The 10,493-nt window shown below is 33.0% G+C and overlaps 2 protein-coding genes across 2 annotated transcripts; both read right to left on the bottom strand.

Annotated features, from left to right (window-relative positions):
- Nucleotides 1-5,534: 5,534 nt before the first annotated feature.
- LOC132269018 (uncharacterized) lies at nucleotides 5,535-6,577 on the bottom strand. Its single transcript, XM_059770004.1, has 2 exons — nucleotides 6,494-6,577; nucleotides 5,535-5,777 (listed from the first exon to the last, which is right to left on the bottom strand). Exons 1-2 carry the CDS (start codon nucleotides 6,575-6,577, stop codon nucleotides 5,535-5,537), a joined length of 327 nt encoding a protein of 108 aa, XP_059625987.1.
- A 484-nt stretch (nucleotides 6,578-7,061) lies between these two features.
- Nucleotides 7,062-9,810, bottom strand: LOC132269011 (uncharacterized). The gene is made up of 6 exons (XM_059769992.1): nucleotides 9,744-9,810; nucleotides 8,759-8,799; nucleotides 8,326-8,406; nucleotides 7,756-7,828; nucleotides 7,603-7,671; nucleotides 7,062-7,519 (listed from the first exon to the last, which is right to left on the bottom strand). The coding sequence occupies exons 1-6, from the start codon at nucleotides 9,808-9,810 to the stop codon at nucleotides 7,062-7,064; spliced, it is 789 nt and encodes a 262-aa protein (XP_059625975.1).
- Between the last annotated feature and the right edge of the window lie 683 nt (nucleotides 9,811-10,493).

The raw sequence follows: 10,493 nt of genomic DNA, 5'->3' as shown, positions 1-10,493 counted from the left end.
ATTACACTTACATGACTCACCTATTTATACTACTCAATGGATACTTCTAGTACATGTATTTAATACATGCAATGAACCACACAATGAACCAAAATATTTCATATACACCAAAATGTTCCATGTACTAGCAATTATTATGAGATTCTTTGCACCTTCCCAAGTATCACTTGGTCTTCTTAGATGAATCTAGACAAGTCTAGAATAATCTTCCAACACTTATTATACTTGGCAATTCACTTGTAGCTTGTGTTTGAACACAAACCTTGTTCATTGACTTTTTAAAATGGACAAATATTATGGCAATACGAAATGAAAGATGGACCTTCAAATTGGGATGTCATATGGAAATAGTATATTTTGACTAATAATTTCTTTTGAATCCAGGACTAATTATCCGTTTTCATCTTCAAATTGGCATCTGATGAGTATTTACTTTCTATTTGCTTCTTTTTGCGTATTTTATGTTAGTAGGTATAGGATTGCAGGGATTTCACGGATGCTTCACACTATTTTCTAATGTCACTCTCTATAATTTCTTTAAGTGGGTACAAAGGTCAAAAGTATGCTGTGGATGAATTTCAAAATTTATTAGCTATATGTGACACTTTTTACATGTCTATATTTTTATGGACATTCAGAGGTTATATGAAGGTAGAATATGAATTAATTATTTTGTCACACGGTCTATATCCGCATTAACTTAGCCACCGGTCTAATTGCCTACGTTCTTTGACTATACTAATTGTAGCGTATCATAATAACCATGTGGTTGGTGTTTTGCTAATGGCATTCCATTTTCTGCATTCTTAGTGCTGAGGTCGTCCTTGTAGTTCATTTTGATTTTGATAGCAAGGCCTCGTGTTATTCTACTTTTTAACGACTGTTCACATTGAAACATGTTATGGATTAGATCATTTTTGGACATGCTATATAATCTTCACTCTCTGTTGCTATGCTTATTTTTCTCATCTGGTTTCTATAGGTTGGCAGTGTTGATGTTCTCCATTGCTACTATGCCCACGGAGAGGATAATGAGAACTTTCAGCGACGAAGTTATTGGATGCTGAACGAGTGAGCGCTGCTGTTTCCTTGTGTTTAAGCTGTAATAATTTGAACTGCTGTTTCTTTTAACTGCTCTTAATGTCACTTTAGTAGCCTGAGGGGACCAGCACATTTGAATAGGCATTTTTTTTTTTTAATTTGAGATGGTCTAGATGTTATTTTTCTCTTTATTATATGAGCCTATGAGGTGGCCTGGATGACATTATCTATCAGGGGTTACGTAGGCATTTCGGTTAATGAAACCATTTATGGTTAAATAATGATTGGTCGATCTGTTAAGATGTCACATGTAATTATTTATTTATTTATTTTTGTTGGTGTTGGTAGTTCTTTATGGATTGCCAGAGGCAGCATCATGTTGCTTAAGCAAACCTGAACCGGTGGAATGATCTGATTTTCCACCTCCGCAGTCCATTCAAGTATTCCCAAAGGAGAAAAGGGAAGTGAAATAAATTGAGAGAGAGAGAGAGAAACCTGTGGAATATAGGATTTGAGAAACCTACGGGTATAAACTTTGAATCTTCTTATCAGAAACTATCTTCTATTCAGCTTTAGCGACCACCCTGTGATGTGATTTTCTCTAATTATTGGCTTGAAAAGATGAATTTTACTTTTTAAGTTTGTAGGTCTATAAAATATGATGAATACTTGTAACGACCCAAATCCTCATGGATCCGGATCATTAAACGGGTCCTTACTCGACCCAAAATCATCCGAGGGTAAAACGGTCTTTTCACATTAAATTTAAATTCAAGCCCGAAAAGGGCAAAATGGTAATGTACCACAATTCAATAATTTGAGACTCAAGGGTACAACGGTCATTAACTTATATCACATAGTAAATAAAATAAGGTTCAGGACAATATAGTCCTTTCGGGGGTTAAAATATAATTATGGCATTTTAGTGGGTCATAAAATAATTATTTACAACTTCAAGTGGGTGCCAAAGTGTAATTTGGGAAATTAAATACATACTACTTGAGTGGCATAAACCGGTCGACGTCTCCACACCATACGTCGACTGGTTTGGGTATGAACAGTGGGAAAACCCACTGCTAAGATACCGGTCGACGTATGGGGAGTTATACGTCGACTGGTTTGGAACGTAATACCGGTCGAAGCCATACGTCGACTGGTTTGGAGCGTGTACAAGATTACCTACCGGTCGACGTATAGGGAGCCATACATCGACTGATTTAGGTCATTCACGTTCAAAATGCTTACTGTCAGGATACCGGTCGACGTATGGGATGCCACACATCGACTGGTTTGGGTTATCCAGACTCGGTTGCCACTGTCCAAAGAAAAACCAAACACTTGATGCTCAACCATCCACGCCATTACACTTACGTACATAAATTAAGATATATTTCAACATCAAATTGTAATAACAACCACCACGTTAATAACGTAATTTACAACACGTTACTTAAAATACACAACTAATTTTGAGTGAATAATACTTAATTACATTTTCCAATGACCATAATTGCAAACTTATTTACATTCTCCAAAAACTATGATTATACATGTAATGGCCAAATACAAAATAGCAAAAAATCATCTTCTAACAACTTTCAAGCTTTCGGAGGATTCTCATCTACCATTTTCTTGCCATGACCTGAAAAATATAATAATATAGTGGGGTGAGTAATTTGCTCAGTAGGTGGCGCCTAAGACATACCTCATGAGACCCCGTGAATCCAAAACAAAGAATAGGCCAATAGGAGTTGGGGTCATTCAACATAGGAAAAAATACAACATGGTTATCATCCTCAATTCAACATAGGAAAAATACAACATGGTTATCATTCTCAACACAAATAATAAGATGCAATGGAGATACAATGCATGCTGATGTCGCTCCCCATTTTCACAATTAGAATCATTGCTTTCAAACTGTTAATGTAAACCCCTTTGGTGACTCCGTAGCTCCAAGAGAAGGATTGGCTACTGTCCCTGACCTTTGGTGACTCCGCAGCGTCATTATGGGGCCCAGATAGCTCAACCACGCTAGGGCAATCTCCCTAATTCCCTCTAAGTTACATTAACTTACCGGCCCGTTGGTGACTCCATAGTGACCGGGTTTTCCAAAACACTTTCATCAAAATATTCTTTCCCAAAACTCCCCATTTTCATTTCAAAACAATTTCTTCCCTTCATGCAACCCAATGGTGTACATGCATGTCTCATGATCACAATACTATGAAAATGAGGAATTTGACACAACACAAGTAAGCATGTTCTCATACTCTTAATATTTAGACAATAATAGATTATCACAAAATACAATAGGGCATGCTTTCATACACCATTCATAGCATGTAAACAATACAATAGGCATAAAACTCATTATATAAGCATGCTTCTCATATAGCACAATCAAGAAAAGTTTTCATATATTCACATATATACAATCAAGACAATTTAGGCTTCAATTAATACCAATAAGTATGTTATAACACAATTCAAGTAAAATAACTCACAAAGGTGCATGAATAATGTGAATTAGGAAACCCCTACCTCAAAATGAGCAAAACCCTAGAAATGGGTCAAGAATTTCAAAATCCCTAGGAGGCACCAAATCTAAATTTGATAGTACTCAAGCGTAGAGCTCGCCGTGCTCTCCGATTTGCCTCAAACGGTATCCAAAATCTCTAAGTAATGAGAAAGGAATCCAAACTCAAAGTTTGGTAACAAAATGGAAAAGAAAAAAACAAGAATAAAGAAGAGAAGAGAGAAAGGGAGGGTTACGGGAGAGAGAAAATGAGGAAGCCAAAATGGGTTTCTAGACCACTTATGTGGTTAATGGTGGGTCCCACCAATTTTATTTTCTTTTCCCTTTTTCTTTTACTTTCATTATCCACCTCACCCACATTTAATTACATGCACTACCAAGTAAACACCACATAATCATAGTAATTAAATTACACACAATGCAAATGGACCTAACTAAAAATCTCGTACGCAAAAATGTGAAAGGACAAAAATGCCCTTGCGGCGACTAAATTCTAGAAAAATGAAAATTGCCGAAAATCAGAAACGTCACAATACTAGTTGAATTGTTTTTCCATATCCTCGTTTTCCACTTGTATAGGAGGACTATTCTTATTTTCAGCACTAATTCTCATTCTTTGCTTTATTTTCCCTGTTTCAGGAAGTTAGGGTCCGTTTGGTTAAACGAAAAATTTTGATGGAAAGTGAAAGTGAAAGAAAGTGAAGTGAAAGAAAGGAAAATCAAGTTTCCATGATGCATTTGGTTAGCAGGAAATTTTTTGAAGAAAGTTGTGAGAAAATCTTATTTTGATAGTTTGGATAGCATGAAAAGGAAAAGAAAATGATTCCACTTACCGAAAATACCCTTATAATTTTAAATAGTATAAAAATAAATAAATTTGTGTTAGAGGAATAGTATTAGTGAAATATGGAATAGAATAGCATGTGATATCATAATACAATTTTTTGCATTCTCGTTTATATAATTGTGTGTATATGTATATTTACTTGAATTCTCGATCTTTTATTTTTGAAGGTGAGAAAATAAGAGTGTATTCGTTTTCTATATATGTATATATCTAATTTATGTTAATTTTATTTATTTTTTTGTTAAAAATTAAAAGTCATGGATGGATTATGTTAATAAATTTAATTATTTATTCTAAGATAATGTTTGATGCTACATAGGAATTGTTTTTTTTTTTTTTTTCGATTTCTCTATAGTATAATATTTCTTACAGCATATAATATGAAAACATTTCCTTGAACAAAAAATAAAAATATTACAAAATAATGATGATACACATCACTAGTAGTAGCTTTCCGTTAATACCAAGTCAAAGGCAAATCATTAACCATAATTTTTGACAATGTCTTTAGTAGACTAAGTAGAAAAAAAGGAATTACATGACCAAATCAAAGGTTCCCAAGTGCTTCAAAAGTATTCTTTCAAAGTGCTAACTTAGTTCAATCATTAGTCAGTAGTAGAGTGACCATTTGGTATCAGTTGTCTAATTAAGAATAAGTATCGCATCTCTGGAGGATAGATTAAAAAAGCTCTCACTTTGACAGGATCTGCATTCAAGAATTCAAATGAAGTCATTCGGCTACTGAGATCAAGCTCCTCAACATCCATTATAGCCTTATAAAGTTCCGAATAATTTATTTAAGGCTTGCTCTTCTCATATGCATCAGCTAATCTTGCCATGTTATTTGAAATTGCACTCATGGTTTCAGCAACATTATCCATGGTTCGCGGTTTCTTTGAACGACGTTTAGATGAGCTTGAAGTTCCTTGGTTATCTTTACATCCAGTTGGTTGGCTACCTAAAAATAAATAAATAAATAAATAAAATAAAATAAAATAAAAATTCGGTTAGTAATATTAATAGAAGATGTACGTGCAAATAATTAAGGCATTTTAAGTATGGGCCAAAACTAAAGAAAATACCACTCATCATGTTACCTGCGTTACCTTACTCAGTAGCACAATAATTTTCTTCTGCATCATCTAAGTCATCCATGTTAACTTCTTCGTTAAGGTCCACTAATGGTGTATATTCCTCCCCAGTGTCATTCATTGGTTTTGACTTCTTAGCATTTATATCTTTGGCTGAATTAGCCCATTCTCTAGTTGCATAATCATTGCCACAAACTATAGCCAATTCATCAAGCATGTCAATTTTCTTACCTCGTAAACCTTTTGCATCGGGATTCGCCTAATTAATGTTTTCAAACAAAAAAAATATATACAAAAGAAAAATATCAATATGAATCCATGTATATCTTTAATAAAAAAAACTAAAGAAAAATATCAATATAAATCCATGTATATCTTTCTATGCTTGCTTTTTAAATATTAGTAGCAACTAATTTATCCTTACAATCATGAGAGACACACATTTAAGAAATTGTTTCATACATAATTGTACTGTAACTATGGTTTGAAATGTGCACAACACAATTTTTTTAATCTTCCAAACAATTACCTACTTTTTGCTTTTATATTCAAGCTCAAGATTTTACACAAGGTACGAAATTGTGAAAGTTTTTTTACGAAATTGTTTAATTGCAACTTTCAAGTATCACATTCAGGTAGACTCTTTTTGGTCACTTTAGGAACAAGAAGACAAAGTTTTGCATATGGAAGCACCCTTTCATGAAACTATGGAAAGATAAGATTCAATAAGTTCTTGTTGGGTTGTGCTTAGAATAGTGACTTGCTCATAGTATCTTCAAAGTATAAACAGACATAATGCACCTCTTTTCTCCTTTTATTTATTCTCATTTAATTAGTGATGACTAAAGTAAATTGTGGCATATATTGCAATAAATAATTAAATTGAAAAACACTTCTATGTTCAAAATAGCATGCTATACAAATAAACTAAGAAATATATTATCAATTAAAACTTTACTTTAAACATCTACATACCGCAACATATGTAGTCCAGACTTCGTCGCTGCATTCCACCATTTTCATCACTGGATTCCAAGCAAATCCACTTTTGCTTAACATTTCCTGAATGAATCTATACTTTTTCTTGATAGTCTTTAAGCGATTAACACAATGCTCTCGATTTAGTGACAAGTGGAATTTTGAATTTAACACTGAACAAGCTGCAGTATAAGCATGATCTTTAAAACCTTTATCTATCTTATAACCCTCGTTAGCTTGATGCACAAGTTCCAAAATAAGACATTAATCCATCTCTTTTGACCATATTACATTCTTTCCCTTTTTCTTGGCATCTCCAATGTGACAATTAGACCCGTCTTGCTCCATTCCTAATATAAAATACTCATAATAATATATTCAATAAGCAATAAATTTATGTTGGAAGAAAAATGACTAGAAAACTACAATTAATATAATCAACAATTAAATACTATGATGATAAAATAAAATAAAAACATATTTACATTCCAATAATAAAATTGTCTAACAATCAGAACAACACAAGTTTTCAACAAAGAAAAAATACACATCAATAAAAATCCTATCAGCGTCTACTACTAAAATCATTCCACATTTCATTCATTATTTGTGTTCGAATTCTCTTTCCTTCCCTTCCATCTTCAGCCCTAATCAATTGATTGTCAACAGGATCATGAATAGGAGCTGATTGAGTGCCAATCTCGTGATCAACATCATTTAAAAGTGGATCATCTGGCATCACTCCTCGAATGTGGTTGTGTATTATACAACAAGCAATTACCAACTTCACTTGATTTTCAAAGCCAAACATTGGTTCATCCACTGGGATACGAAAACGTTTTTTTAACACCCCAAAGGCTCGTTCAATTGCGTTCCGTAAAGAAGAATGCCTATGGTTGAACAATTCCTTTGGCGTTCTAGGTACACGTCCTCGTATTTCGTTTAGGTGATATCGTGTACTTCTGAATGGGGTAATATAATGCTCCAATAGAGGAAAGCCTGTATCTACCAAGTAGTATTTACCTATACAAATTACAACACATAATTTTAGTAAATTATTATAAATTTAAAAAATGTTTATGAATACTATTAACTTATATATATACCTGGAGGACATGTAAGTTTATGTCCTCTATGCATAGCACAATGTAAAATTTTAGAATCGGCTATTGAACCTTCCCATCCAGTTAACACATAAGTGAATTTTAAATAAAATGTGCATGCTGCTAATACATTTTGTGAGGGCCATTGTTTTCTACCATGGAATCTTGCTACATATTCAATGGGAACTTTCGCGAGGAGATGTGTACCATCAATTGCTCCCACACAATCCTATAATAAGGGAATGACCCGTGAGTTAAAAAAATATGTATTCTTAATTAATAAGTTAATTTCTTTTAGTAAGAGAATACCTTAAAATATGGCCACATTCTGCTGTTGTAACGAATCTCATTAGGCGTCTCTGTTCCAAGAGTAGGTTGTTTTAAAAAGTTGTCTTCCATGCCTATGATTCCATCTAAGACTGTATTGAAATGTCGAGATATGGTTTCACCGGATCGCTTAAAATAAAATTTTGCACTACGATTCTTAAAATTGTGAGATACATTATGTAAAAACATTGCAAGTTGCTCCTCAATACTACAATGCACAGTGTCTTTCGGCCTCCTAGTTCCTCTAAATATATATACAAATCTTTGAAAGGATTCCACATTCATGCGCAATAAGTTATGACAATGTTCATTGGATCGTGTGACATCATTGACAAATTCACGTTGAGTCAAATAACAATTACGTTGTGGCCTCCTATCAAAGTGTGTTAAATAGTATACCCAATGCAAATAAGCTACAATGCCAACAAGTATTGTAACAATGAGATTAAGTTCTTCATCATGTTCATCATTCATATCCATCTGTCAAGTTTAACAAAATGCGATCATATAAGAACAAATAATTAAAAAAACAAAATTGGCTTACAAGTGATCTGAAATAAGAGATGGCATTTTTGACTTGGTATACACATTTATATTAATATATTACTATATTCTATATTCATAAATCCATACATAAAAATGTGTATAAAACAAAATGAATATAAACCTAATTTATAGTAAAATTTAATCTGCATACACTATAATCCCTACAAGTGTATCTTTCCCTGTAAAGAATCAATCTATATATGATAATATTGGAAGCTATATTCTAATTAGATGACATATATGAAAATTTAATTTTACAAAATTTGACATCACTAAAAAAAAATACCTCATGAGCTGTAGCTGAGATCTGGAAGAATATATTGTATCCTACAATTAAAACATAACAAATTATCAGAAACTAAAAATGGAACCCAAAAATAACAGAAGGAAAATATTACAGTAATTTGAAACAGCAACTTAAACTAAGCATAAAATTCCATAGGATAGTACTCATCATATCTTTGGCTCATGTCTTGCATTTTCAAGTTTGGAGTAAACTTCAAGTCATGTTACTGTTAAAATGTGGCAAATTCCTCATTTTACCTCAAGAAACCAAATCTATGGTGTATATTACTATCTCATGGGGAGTGAGAGTGGTTTTTTGGTAGTATGCATTTCTAAGCTTGATTTGCGATTTAACTGTTTGGTTATCTGAGATGAACATAGTTGCTTATAAAAATTGGAACTCAGTGATGCAATTATGGGAAGATTCAATGTACCGAGGACCTGTTGTTCAAGTGACATGGGAAATACAATGAAAAACTTCAGTTCCAAGGGGTGTTTGGTTATCTGAGATGAACACATTTACTTGTAAAAATTTCACACTGAAAATGAATCCCCAAAGTTATTCTAAACATGATCCAAGAAAAGACACACGTAACAAAAGCACTAAGACCACATCCAGAAAACAGAGAAAGTTTACCAAAAAAATATTTCTCAGCAAAATTGTACTAATTGATAGAGTCTCCATATCCACTACATATAAATTTAAGTATATACAATATTTGATGTTTGTCTAATATTTTCGTGCATATATTGATGAGCATGTGTTTCATTTTTTTTACTGATGCAAATTGTCATACAAATTTGTATGTATTCTTAAAAACGAGAAACATATAACAAAGGGAAAAAAAAAAAAACAGAGCGTATGTGATAACCCTCAAAATTATACTATATATTTTTTTATCAAAATATATATAGAATGGAGAAGAAAATAAGATATAATATTATGAAGAAAAAAAGAAAAAATTGACAGGAAAAATAAAAAATACCTCTCTCTGCTTTCAAACTACAAATTGTTCTCTCCTTTCTTCCATGTTCTTTGCTACCCATCACCATTATAGTATTACCTAAAATCCCCTCTTCCTTCTCGGTCCTCATTAAGGCCGACCCAGCGAGTTCACGGAACTATACCTCAATCTCAAACTCGTTATACGATTCAAGCTACTATCACGGGTTAGGGTTCGTTTACAATTCTCACTCTGTGATTCTTGGTGGCGTAGAGAATGGAGGCTTCTCAAGCCTTCGACTTCAAATCTGAACATAAGAGGTCGTTGGGAGTATTTGTAAAGCTAAAGTTTTGGCTTTGGTTAGAACAAAGAGAGAGAGAGAGGACGTAGATGTATAGGCTGAGATGTGAAGGAAATCGAAGTGAGTTTCAAGGCCGGGCGGAGATGTGAAATTAATCAAAGTGAGTTTCAAGGCCGTTCTAAGCCCGATCTCCTATAGCCAACAGCCGACAATTCCACCCTCAACCCTAGTTTTCATCTGACCCTGGCTATCAACAGTTATATATATATATATATTATGGAAAAAAAATATCTTAAGAATTCATAGCTTCCAAAAATATATATATGAAAGAAAAATAATTCCATAATTAAAGAAAAAAAATAAATGAATTTTGGATGCAGCATAAAAATAGAAACAATTAAATTAGTAATACATGATTGTATAAACAAACAATTTACAGTAGAAGAAACTCACCTATTTACTTTTTTGCAATTTTAGTGAAGAACAACTCT

Source organism: Cornus florida, unplaced genomic scaffold (genome assembly GCF_030987335.1).
Source record: "Cornus florida cultivar Cherokee Brave unplaced genomic scaffold, ASM3098733v1 CherokeeBrave_3.0.0_Hap2_Chr01, whole genome shotgun sequence".
NCBI lineage: Eukaryota > Viridiplantae > Streptophyta > Magnoliopsida > Cornales > Cornaceae > Cornus > Cornus florida.
Note: the sequence above shows the minus strand (reverse complement) of the source record. Positions and strands in the feature narration are given on the sequence as shown.

Coding starts and splice junctions, on each gene's coding strand:
- LOC132269018 (XM_059770004.1), bottom strand. CDS start 6,577: ATGTTAAGCAAAAGTGGATTTGCTTGGAATCCAGTGATGAAAATGGTG. Junction 5,778..6,493: donor TCTGGACTACATATGTTGCG/GTATGTAGATGT, acceptor AACATTAATTAG/GCGAATCCCGATGCAAAAGG.
- LOC132269011 (XM_059769992.1), bottom strand. CDS start 9,810: ATGGTGATGGGTAGCAAAGAACATGGAAGAAAGGAGAGAACAATTTGT. Junction 8,407..8,758: donor TCTCAGCTACAGCTCATGAG/GTATTTTTTTTT, acceptor TAAACTTGACAG/ATGGATATGAATGATGAACA. Junction 7,829..8,325: donor TTGTAGCTTATTTGCATTGG/GTATACTATTTA, acceptor CCCTTATTATAG/GATTGTGTGGGAGCAATTGA.